The sequence below is a fragment of the Lissotriton vulgaris genome, unplaced genomic scaffold (assembly GCF_964263255.1).
Source record: "Lissotriton vulgaris unplaced genomic scaffold, aLisVul1.2 SCAFFOLD_1178, whole genome shotgun sequence".
Lineage (NCBI taxonomy): Eukaryota > Metazoa > Chordata > Amphibia > Caudata > Salamandridae > Lissotriton > Lissotriton vulgaris.
The window spans coordinates 679,757-699,139 of NW_028241612.1; the positions used below are offsets into that span (position 1 = coordinate 679,757).

Genomic DNA, 19,383 nt, shown 5'->3' on the forward strand with positions numbered 1-19,383 from the left:
GTGTGTCTGTCTTTCTTTGTTGTGCACAGTTAATATAATTCAAACTTTAATCAGATAATCACAAAAACAAGCCCATCAGCAGAACTGTCTTCACTTGTTTGCTAATTTATTTGAAGGTGCCGCAGTCTGCATTCCTCAGGTTCACAAGTTCAGAAGAACATGCTCCTCTATCCTCCTCCTCCAGACTCCTATTTCCATCAAAGCAGAGGGCTGGTTTACGCCCAATGAAGAAAGACTCAGCACTTGTGGGGGTGTTGTTCTACCTCTTTGCAGGTGAGTTGACGGGTCTGGGGCCATTGCTGGGAAGCACTAAAAGTGGTTTGTGCCAAATCCGAGGCGGAAAAAATTTTTTGTGTTTTTGATGACTTGCTTGCCTTTGAGGTGCTCTTAGGGGGGGTTCCGTCTGTTTGTGGGTGCGTTTCGTGGTCTGAGAGCATTGCTGGGACACTCTAATCTTGATTGCATTTGCTTTTCAGGAAATCCGTCGTGCCAACCCCGACTTATGGCCTAGCTACGCAGCGCGTTTGGACCGAAGGCCCAGAAATATTGCAAGTATGAGATTTTGCTTTTGGCCTGTTTGGGGGTGTTATGCTTCTTGGCGGGTGGGTTGGCGGGTCTTGGGGCATTCCTGGGAAGGTCTAATACCGGGTAGAAGTGGTTGGGACAGAATCCAGGCCGATTTTTTTTTGGGCTATTTCTGACATTTTGCTCTATGTAGCGTTTTCGGGGGCCTGTTTGGGGGGCTTCCTGGTGTTTGTGGGTGAGTTTCGTGGTCTGGGAGCACTGCTGGGACACTCTAATCTTGATTGCATTTGCTTTTCAGGAAATCCGTCGTGCCAACCCCGACTTATGGCCTAGCTACGCAGCGCGTTTGGACCGAAGGCCCAGAAATGTTGCAAGTATGAGATTTTGCTTTTGGCCTGTTTGGGGGTGTTATGCTTCTTGGCGGGTGGGTTGACGGGTCTTGGGGCATTCCTGGGAAGGTCTAATACCGGGTAGAAGTGGTTGGGACAAAATCCAGGCCGATTTTTTTTTTGGCTATTTCTGACATTTTGCTCTATGTAGCGTTTTCGGGGGCCTGTTTGGGGGGCTTCCTGGTGTTTGTGGGTGAGTTTCGTGGTCTGGGAGCACTGCTGGGACACTCTAATCTTGATTGCATTTGCTTTTCAGGAAATCCGTCGTGCCAACCCCGACTTATGGCCTAGCTACGCAGCGCGTTTGGACCGAAGGCCCAGAAATGTTGCAAGTATGAGATTTTGCTTTTGGCCTGTTTGGGGGTGTTATGCTTCTTGGCGGGTGGGTTGACGGGTCTTGGGGCATTCCTGGGAAGGTCTAATACCGGGTAGAAGTGGTTGGGACAAAATCCAGGCCGATTTTTTTTTTGGCTATTTCTGACATTTTGCTCTATGTAGCGTTTTCGGGGGCCTGTTTGGGGGGCTTCCTGGTGTTTGTGGGTGAGTTTCGTGGTCTGGGAGCACTGCTGGCTATATATACTTTACTTTGCAAGAGGTTTGAAGCAAATCCATGGTGGCAGAGGGGACTTAGGGCCTAGCTGCAGAGCGCGCGCGGAGTGATTTGGGAAATTTGTGAAAAATTGACTAAGTCCCCATTTTTGTACTTTTGCTCTTTGGCTGTTTGGGGGTCTTCTACTCGTCTTCTCCTGGGTTGACGGCTCTGGGGCCATTGCTGGGAAGCTCTAATACCGGATAAAAGTGTTTTGGACCAAATCCCAGGCGGAATTTTTTTTGTGTTTTTGATGACTTGCTTGCCTTTGAGGTGCTCTTAGGGGGGCTTCCTGGTGTTTGCGGGTGAGTTTCGTGGTCTGGGAGCACTGCTGGGACACTCTAATCTTGATTGCATTTGCTTTTCAGGAAATCCGTCGTGCCAACCCCGACTTATGGCCTAGCTACGCAGCGCGTTTGGACCGAAGGCCCAGAAATGTTGCAAGTATGAGATTTTGCTTTTGGCCTGTTTGGGGGTGTTATGCTTCTTGGCGGGTGGGTTGACGGGTCTTGGGGCATTCCTGGGAAGGTCTAATACCGGGTAGAAGTGGTTGGGACAAAATCCAGGCCGATTTTTTTTTTTGGCTATTTCTGACATTTTGCTCTATGTAGCGTTTTCGGGGGCCTGTTTGGGGGGCTTCCTGGTATTTGTGGGTGAGTTTCGTGGTCTGGGAGCACTGCTGGCTATATATACTTTACTTTGCAAGAGGTTTGAAGCAAATCCATGGTGGCAGAGGGGACTTAGGGCCTAGCTGCAGAGCGCGCGCGGAGTGATTTGGGAAATTTGTGAAAAATTGACTAAGTCCCCATTTTTGTACTTTTGCTCTTTGGCTGTTTGGGGGTCTTCTACTCGTCTTCTCCTGGGTTGACGGCTCTGGGGCCATTGCTGGGAAGCTCTAATACCGGATAAAAGTGTTTTGGACCAAATCCCAGGCGGAATTTTTTTTGTGTTTTTGATGACTTGCTTGCCTTTGAGGTGCTCTTAGGGGGGCTTCCTGGTGTTTGCGGGTGAGTTTCGTGGTCTGGGAGCACTGCTGGGACACTCTAATCTTGATTGCATTTGCTTTTCAGGAAATCCGTCGTGCCAACCCCGACTTATGGCCTAGCTACGCAGCGCGTTTGGACCGAAGGCCCAGAAATATTGCAAGTATGAGATTTTGCTTTTGGCCTGTTTGGGGGTGTTATGCTTCTTGGCGGGTGGGTTGACGGGTCTTGGGGCATTCCTGGGAAGGTCTAATACCGGGTAGAAGTGGTTGGGACAAAATCCAGGCCGATTTTTTTTTTGGCTATTTCTGACATTTTGCTCTATGTAGCGTTTTCGGGGGCCTGTTTGGGGGGCTTCCTGGTGTTTGCGGGTGAGTTTCGTGGTCTGGGAGCACTGCTGGGACACTCTAATCATGATTGCATTTGCTTTTCAGGAAATCCGTCGTGCCAACCCCGACTTATGGCCTAGCTACGCAGCGCGTTTGGACCGAAGGCCCAGAAATATTGCAAATATGAGATTTTGCTTTTGGCCTGTTTGGGGGTGTTACGCTTCTTGGCGGGTGGGTTGCCGGGTCTTGGGGCATTCCTGGGAAGGTCTAATACCGGGTAGAAGTGGTTGGGACAAAATCCGCGCGGAAAAGCCTTTAGTTTTGGCACTTTTTGTAACTTAGGGTTCGTTAGGGTTAGCCCTAGCAGCAGGATTGCATGTGTTTCGGGGTGTTCTAGATTTTTCAAACTGAGTTCTGGGGTCTTAGAGCACTCGTGAGAATGTGTAATTTTGGTTGCAAGTCATTTGAAGAAAATCCATGGTGGGAAAGGGGGGATTTGGCATAGTTAAAGAAAGCCTTTGCCACTATTCTTAACTTAGGGTTCGTTAGGGTTAGCAGTATTTCTATTGCATGTGTTTGAGTGGGGGGGATTTCGAGTCTTGGAGCGATGCTGGCTATGGCTACTTTTGCTTGGTTGCTTGCAAGTGGTTTGAATGCAATCCACGGTGGGTAATGGGTAATTAGGGTACTTCGGCCTACTTTTACTTTCAAAGTAAGTTTTGTCACCAGTTTTCTGCTAGGCCTCGTTTTTTGAGATTTGATTGGGGGTCTTCTACATTTTTGCGACTGGCTTTAGTAAGGGTCTGGGTGGGAGCACTGCTAGGAAGATCTAATTTTGTTCTAAAACACAGTTTACAGTACACCTAGCTTGAGGGGCAAGATCCGCTACATTAATTTGCCCATACTTATTTATCCTTCAAAAGGTGACTCAGAGTACGCACTTTCAAAAACATTGTACTGTCTACTAGGAAAAACAAATTGTGACTTTTTGCACTCCACAGCCTACATACCTTATATTTATTTATCAGTGGTGTTGTAATATTATATCACTTCCTGTTTTTCGTTGAATAATTACAGGCCGGGTTTCAGTCTCTGCAATGGGGAAAAAAGGATGGAGTCAGGCTTCACAGTAGCGAGCCACAATTCAGCATCAGGCAGGCAGTGGACAGGGTGTCTTCTGGTGACCAACATCGATGGACGAAGCGTCGGCTGCAATGGAGGAGTGCCGCTAATAGGAGGATTTTTTTTCTGCGGGCAACTTACTTACCACTTCCAGCAGGACCACTACAACCACATAGATACAGTATCCCTTGCCTTTTTCTCTGACTGTGACTGCATTTCTTGCCTCTCTCTCGGCTTCTACATTGATCCCTTAACACATCACTTAGTTCACTCCACTATCACATCTGCACCACACATAGTCATTTGTAAGTGCTCCTATGTAATTCGCAAGTCGCAGCACGCCCCAGCCCGTAGAGGACTGGGATGGCCCCAATGATGAAGCATGTCACCAAGGGGCAACCCTGGTGAGTGAGGGGACACCTAGAAAAAAAGCAATTTCTCCTTTTCTATCTACTATACCTTCTGTCAGGTTACGCAGCCCCTAAGCGCCTACCGTACTATGAAACTACATTTCCCATGAGTAGGCGGGAGACTTGCAGACTATTTAGTGAGACTATATGAGAGTACCCTTGTATGTTAGGACAGCACTTCACTGATGCCTGTCTTGTCTTCTGTTACAGGTATCCTTTCCCTGCTGACCCTACCTTTACCCATCCCACATTTTTTATTTTAGTTTGTTATTTTTCTCCCCCGCCTAATGCCTCGAACACCCTGTGTTTACACTTCTGGGTGTTGGTGACATTTGGAGGTGGAACCATATTTGCATCGACTGGATCACGGGGAGTAAACCTGACACCTTCCAGACCAACCCCATTGAGTGTTGTTGTAAATGGATTTATAGTGACCAGCAAGGCTCTCGGGTATCTGGCTACAGAGACCTTATGTTGAATATAGTTATCAATATTTCCACCCACGCCCTGTACTGTCGCATTCTTTCTTCCACAGTTGTCGAAAGTACTACTTACTTTTAACTGACATGCATGCAGTAGTGTATGCACTTTCAAAGATTGATGGATAGGTTTGTACCCAAAGATTTGTTTATGTTCACAATTGTTCGTCCATGCTGTGCTACTTTTTCTTGTCTCCCAAAACCTTTCCCAAAAACCCCCGTACCCATCCATTTTTCAAACCCTAACCCTCTTCCCCCGGGCTGTGTGGTTTTGATTGATGTGTGACTAAATTACAGCAATAAATCCACACACTTGCTGGGGAGGATAAGGTGATAGCAACAGGCTGGTGAAGAAATCCGAGGATATATTCTTACTCTGCTTGACAAAGACCCATGGCTAATGTCAAAGAACTTCAACCGAATTAGTTATACTTTAACATTTGTTAGGCTACAACGTGGCACTGTTCTAGTGTACTTCTGTCACCTGCTATATTCTGTATTGTACCTTTGTATTGCTCAGGAGGACAAACCAGATTTCATTTTCTTTTTTTTCATAGGCAAGCAACTGCCACTGTGTCACACCACTAGTACCACCGCTATGAGGAAATTTTATCCGCCCAGGATTGCCAACCTTATTTGCTGTTTCCCGTGGAGCCAGCCCTGGGCCTAGCCCTACTTGCAAACAGAAATTACAGGTAAGATAGGCGTTTGGTTGGAGGTAGTATAATGGAGTATTAGGAGAGACGAGAGATTTGATTGACGGTAGTACTACTAAAGTCCTAGGACTATTCAGGAAAACAAACTTACTGTTATGTTAAACCCCCACCCACCAGACTCAAAAGCAGTAAAAAACAGGTATGGTCAGATAAAGTTTCAAAAAGTATATTTTTATAGCCCTAACAAAAGAATCTCCCGCAAGACCCTCCCTAACCCCAACGATTGTCCTTCAAAAGTCCCCAAAAATCACAACTCCCAATTCCCACCCCCCAAAAGTCTCTAAAAAAGGGGCAAGGGACACTATGGCAGGGTGCTGTTGGAATTAGCAGCCAGGGCATCATGCTCCTTGCGGAGGGTGGCAAGTTCGAAGCGGAGGCCCTCCACCACGTTCTTATAATTATGGACCTCCTGCTCCAGGTAGGACAGTCTGAGGGATAAGCGGCGCCGGTGTGCCTTGCAAATCCTGTGAGGGGCAGCTGCTTTCTTTGCTGCTGGGCGGTGGTGTTTGGCTTTGGTAGCCCGGCTCCGTACCGCTGGAGCACTGCGCTGGCTGGCAGCCCGCACGGAGGAGGATGCAGCTGTCCCAGTGGACGTTGTTGTTGTTCCAGACTGTGTCTCCTCCTCCTCCAGGGCCACCAGCCGCCGATATTCAGCAACAGTGGCATCCAGCCTCCGTTGCCGGGCCATTCGAGCCAGCTCCTTCCTCCTTGATGGTGTCTTGGATTTGGAAGGAGCAACTACATGAAAAAAGAAAGACATAGTCTGTAACCAATGCTCCTTAAGATTAACACAAAATGATTGAGCAGAAAGTTGTCACAGTGCAAGTAGCAAATTGAAAGCACAGTGCATAACTATTGAGGACAGTATCTATGTAACCTCCGACTTCTTCATCCTTGCTCTAACATTAGTGGGAGTTTAAGGAACAAATTCTACGAGCACTATGGACTTCTATTACAGTCGACTATGACAGTACACCACTCTTATTCTTCTTCTTCTCTCTTGTTTAGGAAAATTGGTACGTTATCTTATGCAAGCCGGCATAATGCCAGCGCAGTGAACTTGCACCCGAGAAAAACAGACGCACACCATGGTGAGTGAGACAGACTTGCGTTACTGTACCGGTCCAGTACATGCAGGTGGTGAAGCTCTTACTTTTCTATTACGGGTGGCACTGAGAATACTCTGTTAAAAGGGCTACTGCTTAATTAATTTAGCTTTCACCCTACAGTGCAAATGAGTATTAGAAAAGGAAAATGAAGAAGCTAAATTATCTGATTATCTATCACTTCACATGGGATGTATTTGATGACATATGGGATGACTTTAGGTGCTTTGCTTATTATTGAGTGAACAGTGATACCCCCACACATGAATGACGTACTACTACTAAACTAAAGTTATTAAGGGAGGTAGGGAGTGTCCACCGTAATAACTGGATATATGCTGTGCTTGCAGTTGCAATACAAACTACTGCTACTATTCATGGTAGTCTTTGGACAACGTTACAACTTCTTTTCCTTGCCTTTCCTACACTGGAACGGACGTGCGGGTGCGGTGTTACATGCTCTTCAAAGTAACACTTAGTTCATCCAGTGACCGTCTACTCTCTCTAGATTCACATATGCTATCTAAGAGTCAGATAGTACCATGAATGATCCAGGCATCCATCCATTCAAAGTATATTGCACACATACAGTTTCTGTCTCACCCACCCAGGCTGTTCTCCTTCCACCCATCCTTGCTTCATCATTCACCCAGCCATGCACCATACCATTTTCTTACCTTCCCAGCCACCTCGGGGACCAAGCAAACACATATCATTCTTCTTTGCCAGTCATCATTACATTTCTCGTGCTTCCACACTTACTTACACCCTTCTTTCGCTTTTCGTTCATCCCATCCATCAAGTTCACCTCAGATCTGATTGGGATTCTTCTCGCCAAAAACTTCACAGCTAAGTCGAAGTACATTTAGAGGAGGCTACTACCTGCTTTTTTTATAATACACCCGTGCAGAAAGCACACTCTGCAGTCTTCAATCTCAATGACTAAGGAATGTATAGCTTACCTCTGCCCGCCACCACCGTTTGAACCCTCACAGGCATGTCCTTTTCCGGCACTTGCACCGCCTCCTCCCCAGAGTTGTCCTCCTCGTCCAATGCCACCACCTCCGCGCTGGCCCCGTCTCCAGATGTTCCACCTACAAAGTACATTTAATAATGTTAGAATACACCACTCACTACTATATAATATTTGGTCTAGGAGGAAGAAAGAAATGTGAAAAAAGTGTACAATTTAATAATTTTTGACTGTGTACTCTAGAGTAAAAATGTCCCTTTTTCCAGGGAAGGCTGTTGTCTTGCTGCACTTTTTGGCACAACTGATGAATGTTTGCTTTTTACTTTTTAACACGCACCACTTTTTCTCCTAACAGACAGAACCTTGACTTCTAAGAACACGAGCAGGATCAAGTTCAAACCAGGTGAGAGCTCGGCTCGACCACAAGAAATGTGTCCAATTAATCGTCAGCACTAAGCACTTTTCCATTTTCAGTTACACGTTCACTTTTATGACAAACTTGAATTTAATAAATGTGTTTACTTTTAATAAAGCTTTTAAACTTAAATAGACTCTGTGGTTTTTGGTCTTCCAGACTAGAGTGGATGAGCTAAAGGTTTTCGAATTTTTGCAAGCATGAGTCCGTGCCTCTGCCATCGGTGACTTTGGGAGCTAAATGACTCTGCCACACTATCTAGTCAGTAAGGAGATTGGGGGTTCAACTACAAAGTCTGTTATCACTGAGGTATGTGGAAAGTCTAACAGTTACAGCACCTATTATAATTGATAAGCTAAGCGATGCATTATTTAGTGTCCATAGTTCTGTTTGTGCAGATTTGTCCCTGCAACAGTAGTCGAATGGATTGTCCTCCTATCCAAACCAAAAGTAAAGTAGTATCTTATTATTTCTTGGTGGTGGTCATTCACCTTTTTATTGTTGGCAATGGTCAAAGCATAAACATTTAGAATACTTGAAAAGACATTATGGACAATCCCAGAGGACTACACTCAGTGCATAGAGCTATTGCTGACTAGAATGGGAGTCCAATGGAAATGCCAAATGTGCAATCTTAGTTAGCTACACAGACAGACTAATAAGAATAATCTAGTAATACCACACGGAGTCATAGTCGAGGCAGGATAAGAATTTAGATCCTGTCTACAAGAAGATCAAAGACGATTTAGAAAAAATCGAATGAGGAACGCTAGGAAAAAATAAGTACTCTATATTAAAATTAAAACTTACTGGGGCCAGCAAAGGAGCCCTCGACTGCCCGGTCCTGGCCTGCATCGACAACAGCACCCTCCTCCTCCTCCTCCTGTGTCCTCCTCTTGCCCCTGGGGGAAGCTGATGTACAACATGAAAGAAAGAAAAACAGAAAACATGGATGATATTTCTCAACCAAATCAAACATTTAAAAAAGAACTAACAAAGTAACAAAATATTTTTGCGAAATAGCAAATAGGGAACGACTCCACGGGATATATTATTGACCAATCTCATGTGGTCGACTACGTCATTACTTTAGTATTGCTTGATTTGCGGACCGTCGAATTGGAAACTACCCTATGTAACTCACTAAACAAAGTACTAAAAAGGTTTGCCTAGGATTGGCAGGCAGCAGTCCGCAGCACGCAAAGTGACAGCCAAAGTCCATCGTGATTGAAGATCAGCGACAACACTAAAGTTTCCTACTACATTCACCAGTCATTAAAATACTCAAACTATTAATCCACCACCACTATTTCTTCTTATCGCCATGTGTACAAAGGAAGGACTGGACTTGAGTCTGTAGGGGCTGATTTATAAGGCCCTTGCGGCTCTTTTGCTCCATTGTTGCGTGACTTTTGTGACGCAGCGACAGCACAAAAGAGGCGCAATGGTGCGGCGTATATTAACAACGTGACGCATCTGGGAGATGCATCACGTTGTAAAGCCCTGCGCCAATAGGGGTGTTCCGGCGCAAGGGAGGGCGTTCCTGAGCAGGAACGCATCCTAAAAGTGGCTGAGGGAAATCTACAAGATTTCAATCAGTCACTTTGAGGACAATGATGCGTGACTCAAACCCTGCGCCTGCTTGAAGCAGACGTACGGCTTGACGCAGCATTGGGGAGATAGGGCACCCCAGAGAATTGATGGAGCTGCACCATCGTTGCGACGCAACTCCAGCAATGCGCCACCTTTACGGCACAGATGCGTAACGCTTTGGTGACGTTTCTGGCCCATGGCGCGCCGCATTGTAAATACGGCGCACCATGGGTGATGGTGGCGTGACGCACAATTACTGGCGCATCCCTGCAACTTTGCAGGGATGCGCCGGTAATTAAAAATCTGAACCTTAGTGTGTAGCATTGCGCAGTTCTTTCAACTACACTCATACATAATTTCACAGGCCAATGAAATGAACACAAAATCTAAAACAAATAAGCATAGTAGCAACACTACTGAGAAGGAGAGCAGTGTACCTGAAATGCACAGAAGATTTTGAAATAAAATGTACCTACAATGTAATGAGCAGCATTATTGCTCTTGGTAAAAAACAAAAATTTGCAATATAATAACACAGCAGGAGAAAACATAGTAGTAAAGACATAGCTACTACTACTCACCAAGCCCGGGGATCTCAAGGCCAAGGAGGTCGAGCAGATCTCGCTCACGGGTCAGGACATCCGTCCAGCGGTGGGTGGCCTGGTTGTAGGTGCGCCAGACCCGAGAGTGGTGGTAAATGGCCTGGCACACCTTCTCCCACCGCTTCCGGCGCTCCCGGGCCCCGTACCCGGCACTGATCTTGCCGCCTCCCATGATGGTCCTGGGGAGGCGGCGCTGAACATAAAAAATGAGTTGGGCCACCTCCTCCGGGGTAAAGATCTCCCGTGGCATCACTAGCTCCCCCCTCAAACGCCCGCACGGGAGCCGGACACGGGGTGCGGGACCCTTCCCCTTCTCGGGATGCTTCCCGGCTCCCTTCACCATGGTCTGGGCGGAAAGGAATAAAGAAAATAGAATAGGGAAGAGAAGAAAAGAAAAGAGTTTACAAAAGTAGTTTAAAATTAACCAAAAGTAGCAGTAAACACAAAAATATAGGGCTAGAAAAATAGAGGGATAGATAATAAGTAAAATAGATTAAAAAAAACTTCAAACAAGCAAAGGATGGCAGAGATTGACAGAGGATACAAAGACCATGCCCAGAACCATAGCAATGAATGAGAAACAAGATGGCCGCGCCCGTTCACGACCGCGCAGGTAAGTTCGCGCGAGATTTTCCTTGCGAACACGCGCGAGACTGTACTGGCAAGCCGCAAACTTTGCGAGATTACACTTCGCGCCCGGAAACGGAAATACGTCAGGCAAACAAGATGGCTGCGCCCTTGAACGACCGCGAGGGTAACTTCGCGTCTTGCGCTACGAGCGGCTCGCAAAAACGCACAAAACCTTGCCAACTAACACGCCGCAAAAAAAACAAATAGCATATTCGCACGAATTTGCGGCTTCCGAATCCGATCTTGCGAGTGTTCGCACCCCGCGAACCCCGCGAAATTGCAGAAAAACGAGTTTTTCAAAAGTGAAAGCACTCGGCAGGGGCAAGAGTTCAAACTCATCATTAGTAACAATTCCCGGTAGTGCTTCCTGACTGGGGCCCCTCCAGAATTCAGTTGCTAGTTGCAACAATTGTATGACCCTGCTCTGACCCTCACAGCAGGCTCATACAATAGCTACAAGTAGGCCACAAAGAAGGTCCTGGGGACAAAAAAATGCACTGCAACAGAAAGCAAAATTACAGATAAGGAAGCAGGTGCCAGACAGTGACACATTAATAAACTAACCCCAAATTAATTCATCTCAGTTGAAGCAGGGCTGGTGTGCTTGCTTTTCCCCCCCATAATCTACAGTAATGATGAACCAGAGGGTGGCATTGATGTAACAGAGGGTTGCAGTGGTGAAACAGAGGGTGCTGGGAACCTGTGATGATGAACCAGACGTAGAAACAACATAATTCGCGACCGTTGCGCGACGAAATGTAAGTTCGCAATTGCGAACTGGTACGAAACCCTCGCGAACTGGCAGAAATCCTTGCGAACACAAAAAAAAAAAAATCCGCAAATTCGCAAGAATTCGCGGATTTTGCGGATTGCGAGTTCGCAAATCCGCAAATTCGCGAACGCGAGATTCGCAAAATTCGCCCATGCTTACTATGACCAAGGCGGGTTCGACATCCCTGATTTTGAGACATACTATCTGTGCGCATAGGCGCATTTTGCCTACCACTGGATGGCTCCTACTCCCTTTATGCCACACATAGCGGTGGAGGACTGGATAGTACACCCGCTCCCGTTGAACGGCCTGATACACTGTCCCGAGGCTTCCATCACCACTTCGAATACCTCGGTCTCCTGCACACTGGACGCATGGCGGCGCATCGCACGGCGGCTGCTCTGCACACTGCCATACTCCCCCAGGCTGCCTCTCACCTATCACCCGCAGCTTGCCTTATTATCGGAACAGGGGTTCCGACAACTCTGTGACAAGCTCCATATCACCTGCTGGGGGGATCTGTTTCACGACAGGCTTTTCAAATCGGCTGATCTATTTTTTAAAACACATGCATACACGCCCCTTGAACTCTTTTACTATCTTCGACTGCGCGCCGGGATGCGGGATATCCTTCCCGACTACCCTGAAGAGCCTGCCATCCTGCCCCCGCTACACTACCTTTTGGAGTCAAAGGATGGGACACATTTGGTCTCTGGGCTCTACCGACAGTATCGTGGAGCTGCCCCCTTACCAATCTCTGCTGCTCGATCGCAATGGTCAGCGGAACTCGGTACTGATATTTCGGACGACCAGTGGAAGCACTGCTGCACATTGACTTCCTACATCTCTGCTAGCTGCAGATTGAAAATTATACATTATAAATTTCTGCAGCGGATCTACTACACCCCGGTCCGAAAATACAGATTCGGGCTGGCCGATAATGACCGCTGTGAACGCTGTCGAGCCGAACATGCTGACTTCCTCCACTTGGCATGGTCCTGCCCCCAGATCGCTGACTACTGGCGACAGGTCATCGAGGCCGTTGCAGAAATGCTGGATGAAGAGATTCCTGCGGACCCTCTGGTTGCCATCCTTGGATATACCAAGCACTTACCTAAGGGCTGCAGAAAATTCGCCGACATAGCATTACTCTTGGCCAAGCGACGGGTTGCTTGCCGTTGGAGTAGGGGCAGAGCGCCCAAGTTCAAAGATTGGCTAACTGACTTGACATATTGCCAAGACCAACACACTACCTTTTCTGAACTGTTACCTCTCTCATGTAGACCTAGGAACATTTGGGATCCACTGGTACACTACTTGCTTAAACGCTCAAATGACGATACGCAGTCAGGCGACGAGCCTGCCACCTCCCAACCACAATGACATGTTTTCTACATTTTGATCCGTGACCTTGGAGGGAGCGTGCTGCCCTCCTCCACTTGACGGGCCTCCCTGCCTCTGCTGTTTCCTCGAAGAGCAAATGCCCCCTGCCTGAGCAGCGCTACCCCCTCACACCCTTTTTTTGTGCCTATGCTCCCTCCCTGCTATATAGACGAAGGGTCCCCCCCTTGTCGGGAGTAGTATCCCTCATACACCGCAGATTCTGGCACTGACACCCCCACGAACTGCAATTGTACTAGAGATTGAGCCAGAGATAGTCACCTCCCCACATGACGCCACCTGTTAGGGCCAACACGCTACACCATTGCCATACATTATCACCACACAGTCATGCACTACCTCTTTGTTGTAACCTCGTTGGGATGTTCTTTGTTTCTTGTTTTACGTACTACAAAACAGCAGTGAGACTCTTCTCTCGCTCAAAAAAAACCTGTTCGACTGCTGCTCATCCTTACTTGGACTGCTTCACCGACCACCACTGTGACGCTACATACCTTTGTAATATGCCGCCGGGCCCCCGGGATGCCGGCTACCAGGCTGTGTATGGATGAATCCTCTATTGCTGCCGGCCTCCGGGTTGTAGGCGAACCAAGCTGTGTATCCTACTGCATCTTTCTCAATAAAGCTGGTTTGAACACCAAAAAAAAAAAAAAAAAGGATACCAGTAGGGCTAACCTGAATGTCACTTATAGTGAATGAGGAATAACCATGGCTGGATGGGAGTGGGACTCAGGGACCCAACTATAAGACACTCGAGCCCTGACGTCATGGGATTGTGTGTATTGTTTGTGAATGTCGAATGTTAAGTTGTGGTCGTATATAAATACTCCTTTTTTACTTAAAAGCAAATATTTGACTGGACAATCAGTAATCTTTACTACTGCTGCATTTTCAGTGGCAAGTCTGGGTTCACTGCCATGTGACGGCCTTCCACTGAGAAGCCTTGGACTGATCGACCCGCACTACAACTGAGAATCTGGTGATAAAGGGATACTTGGCCTGGTAGTAGGTCGGCCCCGGGACATCAGGGTAAAAGGCCTCAACCACCACAATTGGGCTCAGTAACCCCTGCTTGCTCCATGGCCCTCTGAACGGGGTTCTCTGCTCCGGAGATTACATTTATTAAGCTTCAGCAATGCATAAACCTTACCGTTAGTTGCAAACTGAACACAGTCCTCTCTGGACATCCCCGGTTTGAAGGCGGAGTCTACGTAGCCATAAATGTACGAGCTCCCGGATCCACCAATGGAGAAGGGCTGGCGGACGAGCATCCCCCCCAGCGTCCCGTACACCTGGGCAAGGAAACAGAGACATGTCAGAGCTGGTGAAGCCCGCCAAGGAAATGCACCACAGAGCCGATCTACGCACTAGGTCAACTGCCCGCAAACATTCTGCAGGTGCCTCCTTTACCTCCAAGGGCGGGCATTGAGACCATAATTGTATCTGCTCTTTACAGGACATTATTTCCATCACACTGCACAAGGGCACTGACGGGGGTTCCCTAACTCCTGCAGATAAAATCACATTTTATAACAAGGCAGGATACATCAAACAATATTAAACATTTCTCTTTTCATTCAGTGAAGACATCACGGACTTCATCACTCCACACGCGCTCCCCTCCAAAGACTACATCCTTCTGGGAGACCTCAACTTTCACCTTGAAAAGATCAACGACCGCAACACCACCACCCTCTTGTACAACCTCGCCAATCTCGGACTTAAACAACTAGTCACAACCCCCACCCACATCGCAGGTCACACACTCGACCCCATCTTCACCTCCAGCAATCATGTCTCCTTCAGCCACACTACGGATCTCCTCTGGACTGACCACAGCTACGTTCACTTCACCTACAACAAGCCAAAACCCACCAACCACCTCCAACCAACTCTGCAAAGAAACTGGAACAAAATCACCACCGACCAGATCTCCGCATCGCTCCTTCTAAACACCCTAGCCCACTCTTCTAACCCAAACCAAGCCGCCGCCAACCTCACCCTATGGTTATCCAACACCGCCGACACCTTAGCACCACTGAGAAAACGTCAAAGCAAACCTGGCAGCAAGAAGGCCTCATGGTTCAACGATGATCTTAAGAAGTCCAAGAAACTCTGCCGATCCCTTGAAAAGGCCTGGAAAAAAGACCCAACCACTAGCACCAAGGACGCCTTTAAAAACGCCACCCGCACTCACCACCAACTAATCCGAAAGGCCAAGAAAACAGCATTCAAGGATCGACTTGACAACAACGCCCACAACAGCAAGGAACTTTTCAACATCGTCAAGGAATTTTCCAACCCCTCGGCCAACTCCAACGACATCACCCCCTCTCAAGCCCTCTGCGACTCCCTAGCCTCATTCTTCCACAACAAGATTGCAGACATCCACAACAGCTTCGACAACCAACCCGAAGACCAACCCACCCAACCATTTGCTGAACATTCTCCCCCCGTGAACACCCTTAACGACTGGAACCCAATCTCCACTGAGGACACAATCCGCCTGATGAATTCCATCCACTCAGGATCCCCCACAGACCCATGTCCTCATCACATCTTCAACAAAGCAGACTCCGTCATAGCACCGCACCTCCGAGACGTCATCAACTGCTCCTTCAACTCTGCCACCTTCCCGGAAGACTGGAAACACGCTGAACTCACCGCCCTTCTGAAAAAACCCACAGCGGACCCCACCGAACTCAAAAATTACCGCCCCATTTCGCTCCTTCCATTCCCGGCCAAAGTCATCGAGAAAGCCGTCAACAACCAGCTCGCCGCTTTCCTCGAAGCCAACAAATCCCTCGACCCCTCACAATCTGGCTTCCGAGCAAAACACAGCACTGAGACCGCCCTCATCGCAGCAACAGACGACATTCGAACTCTACTGGACAATGGAGACACAGTCGCCCTCCTCCTCCTCGACCTCTCTGCAGCATTCGACACAGTCTGCCACAGCACCCTGTTACAACGCCTCAATAACATCGGAATACAAGGAAAAGCACTTGAATGGATCACCTCGTTCCTCACCGGAAGAACCCAGAGAGTCCGCCTCCCACCATTCAAGTCCGAGGCCACTGAAGTCATCTGTGGCGTACCACAAGGATCCTCACTCAGCCCCACCCTCTTCAACGTATACATGAGCCCCCTCGCGGCCATCGCCCGCCAACACAACCTCAACATCATCTCTTACGCGGATGACACTCAACTAATCCTTTCTCTCACCAATGACCCCAGCACCGCCAAAACTAACCTACACGAAGGAATGAAAGAAGTTGCCGAATGGATGAAACAAAGCCGTCTGAAACTGAACTCAGACAAAACAGAAGTCCTCATCTTAGGTACATCCCCCTCTGCATGGAACGACTCTTGGTGGCCGGAAGCCCTTGGAAAAGCACCCATCCCGACAGACCACGCACGGAACCTAGGCGTCATCCAGCATTCTTCACTCTCAATGAACAGACAAGTCAGTGCCGTATCCTCATCCTGCTTCAACATTCTTCGCATGCTCAGGAAGACATTTCGCTGGATCCCCACCGAAACAAGGAAAACAGTCACCCATGCTCTAGTCACGAGCCGACTGGACTTCGGAAACACCCTCTACGCAGGTACTACCGCTAAACTCCAGAAGAAACTCCAACGAATCCAAAACGCCTCAGCCAGGATCATATTAGACATCCCGCGCAACGAACACATCTCTGGTCACCTGAAAGACCTCCACTGGCTACCCGTCAATAAGAGAATCACTTTCCGACTGCTAACCCACGCACACAAATCACTCTACGACATCGGACCAGAATGCCTCAACTCACGACTGTCCTTCTACACCCCCACCCGCCAACTACGTTCTTACAGCCAAGCCCTCGCCACTGTACCTCGCATCAACAAGACCACCACGGGAGGCAGATCCTTCTCATACCTGGCTGCTAAAACATGGAACTCACTCCCCGCTTACCTTCGCCTCACCCAGAACCACCTAGCATTCAGAAAGCAACTTAAAACGTGGATATTTGACAAGTAATCCTCCTCCCCTTACTAAGCGCCTTGAGACCCTCTGGGTAGGTAGTGCGCTATATAAATTCTCTGACTTGACTTGACTTGACTTGACTCTTTCTAAATTGCACTACCCAGAACCAACCAGTGGACATCATAACAGGGGTTTTGCTTCAAAGCCTTGTCCCATTGGTAAACGCCTCTTTGAAACCTCCACAGTGAGAGCAGATGGGAACCTGAGGACACCAAAGCAAACACCAAACCATAGGTACTCCTTGCGAAAGAAAACAACACAGGGAGGCTGGAACTTCTGGCCTCAAGTAACATCTGGAGAAGTCAAGCTTTACTCTGGTTGTCTGTGATGTCAGTGGAAGGCCAAAGTGGAAAATAATTGTTGACAGCTACCCATCTATAATTCTATATACTGTCCCAGGTGTCTCTGTGTCATGTGTGACAACTTCAGCCAGTCCTGGTACTAAATGCAGCCGCACCTCACTTCCTGGGAGTTATAGGTGCGCCCCTGTCATTAGAAGGAGGGAAGGAAGGTAGCATGGATGGAGCGAATCAGGGAAGCGGGGAAGGAGGGAAGCAGGGAAGGGGGGAAGCAGGGAATGAGGGAAGCAGGGAAGGAGGGAAGCAAGGAAGCAGGGAAAGAGGGAAGCAGGGAAGGAGGGATGCAGGGAAGTAGGGATGCAGAAAATGCACATAATTTAGGAGGTGGGGTGGTTTTATGGATAAAATGGGGCTTAATCGGACGAACGCCCACCAAGAGCCAAAGACAGGAAAGGTCCTTTGTGTTTTGGCTTAGACAGAAGTGACGGTGGGGGCGGGCGGCAGGGGGGGAGCAGTGGGAGGGTCACAAGGAACCAGAGCTGACCAATATGATTTTCTTGCAAACCCAGGGAGAGCTGGGAGCCCCACCTCATTTTAGTGTCTTAGTAACTGTTTAAATGCAGGACTCATTTTTGCCACACTCTTGACCTGCCTGTGAATTATTAAGGTGCTTGTAATTTAAACAACAGTTAGATTATGTTATTGTTTGCAATGATATTACGAATTTCTTTTTCTTTCTTTTTACTGCTGTGGATTTCAGACAAAAAAAGACTTGCTATGACACAGTACAGCTTCCTCCCCAAAACATGTCTCTAAACGAATAACAGCAGAGTTTATGCAGGCGCCAAATAACAAAACTAGAGGCTAAACCTTAGTGCTATAAAGTTCAAAAAATATTCCTCCGTTCATTAAACATGAACCGATCCCCCATGACCTGGCTTTTCACATTCATTCCCTGTTTTATAGTCTTGGCATCATGGTTTATGCATTACCTTTATACACAAAGTCACTGCTGCTCACAGAGTCCTGATTTTATTTGTTGGACTTTAATAAAACATTCAGCCTCAAAAGGGTGTCGGAAGGTGACGTTTTGCAGCTAAATCACGCTACAGGTCTGAAAATAGACTTATATAGAGGCCCTGTGCATCGAAATAACAGCTGCAGTTAGGAAGAAAAAGTGAGAGACAGACAGATGATAGATAGATAGATAGATAGATAGATAGATAGATAGATAGATAGATAGATAGATAGATAGATAGATAGATAGATAGATAGATAGATAGATAGATAAACAGGCAGACAGACAGACAGACAGACAGACAGACAGACAGATAGATAGATAGAGAGACGGACGGATATGTAGATAGATAGATAGATAGACAGACAGACAGACAGAGAGACAGACAAACAGACAGACAGACAGACGGATAGATAGATGCAGTGAAAGATCTAGAAACTGAGAAACTGATAGCCATTGCCCCAACCAACAGCACAGGCGTGCACTAGGCGTCACTCACCTGCCCCCCAAGCCGCCGGTCCCAGCCCGCCACTATCAGGTGTGCCAGCAGCTCCTCCTTGTACTTGTAGCAGACGCCCCTCACAAGACTGGCGGCGGCCACCACCAAGGGGGCTTCATCCATGTCCAGGCTAGGAGAGAGAAAAGGCGTCTGTCAACCGAAAACAGGAGGAGGTGGAGACAGCTTTGTGCAGAGCAGACACAGCCTATTTAGGTGCCTTTGAAATCGCCTCCCACCACTCTAAATACAGACCAGGCCTATTCAGCCCAACTGTGAGTCACCCAGGAAAGGCAGAACACACCTTACCCCCCTTGTGACTGTCTTGAGCGAATGCACATCCTTACCTCCTGGCACTCCAAAACCAGAAGGTAAATACACAAACAGGCAGGATGGTTAAGTAAGAAAAATCCCATGTTCTAAAAGTGGCATTTTCAAACACAATTTAAAAAACATCTTTAATAAAAGTTGTGTTATTACATTTTGAGTTCAGAGAGCCTAAACTTCAT

The 19,383-nt window shown here is 47.7% G+C and overlaps 2 protein-coding genes across 2 annotated transcripts in view; both read right to left on the minus strand.

Annotated features, from left to right (window-relative positions):
- The window catches only part of LOC147670605 (proteasome subunit beta type-9-like), a 61,248-nt gene that overhangs the window by 17,336 nt on the left and 24,529 nt on the right, over positions 1-19,383 (minus strand). Inside the window, exons 4-5 of the mRNA XM_086948136.1 lie at positions 18,878-19,007; positions 14,185-14,326 (exon numbers count right to left, since the gene is read on the minus strand). Of these exons, the coding sequence (XP_086804262.1) occupies positions 14,185-14,326; positions 18,878-19,007 (272 nt within the window). The remainder of the gene's footprint in view (positions 1-14,184; positions 14,327-18,877; positions 19,008-19,383) is intronic.
- Positions 5,385-13,953, minus strand: LOC147670606 (uncharacterized). Its single transcript, XM_086948134.1, has 5 exons — positions 13,913-13,953; positions 13,529-13,659; positions 8,847-8,948; positions 7,611-7,742; positions 5,385-6,280 (listed from the first exon to the last, which is right to left on the minus strand). The coding sequence occupies exons 1-5, from the start codon at positions 13,951-13,953 to the stop codon at positions 5,844-5,846; spliced, it is 843 nt and encodes a 280-aa protein (XP_086804260.1). The 3' UTR covers positions 5,385-5,843.

What these genes read in the sequence shown, in the direction of transcription:
- LOC147670606 (XM_086948134.1), bottom strand. Translation starts at nt 13,953, where the DNA reads ATGGCAGTGAACCCAGACTTGCCACTGAAAATGCAGCAGTA. An exon ending in CCCGGCGGCATATTACAAAG is followed by an intron (nt 8,949 to 13,528) that starts GTATGTAGCGTC and finishes GTTGTACATCAG; the next exon opens with CTTCCCCCAGGGGCAAGAGG. An exon ending in GGGCTCCTTTGCTGGCCCCA is followed by an intron (nt 7,743 to 8,846) that starts GTAAGTTTTAAT and finishes TGTACTTTGTAG; the next exon opens with GTGGAACATCTGGAGACGGG.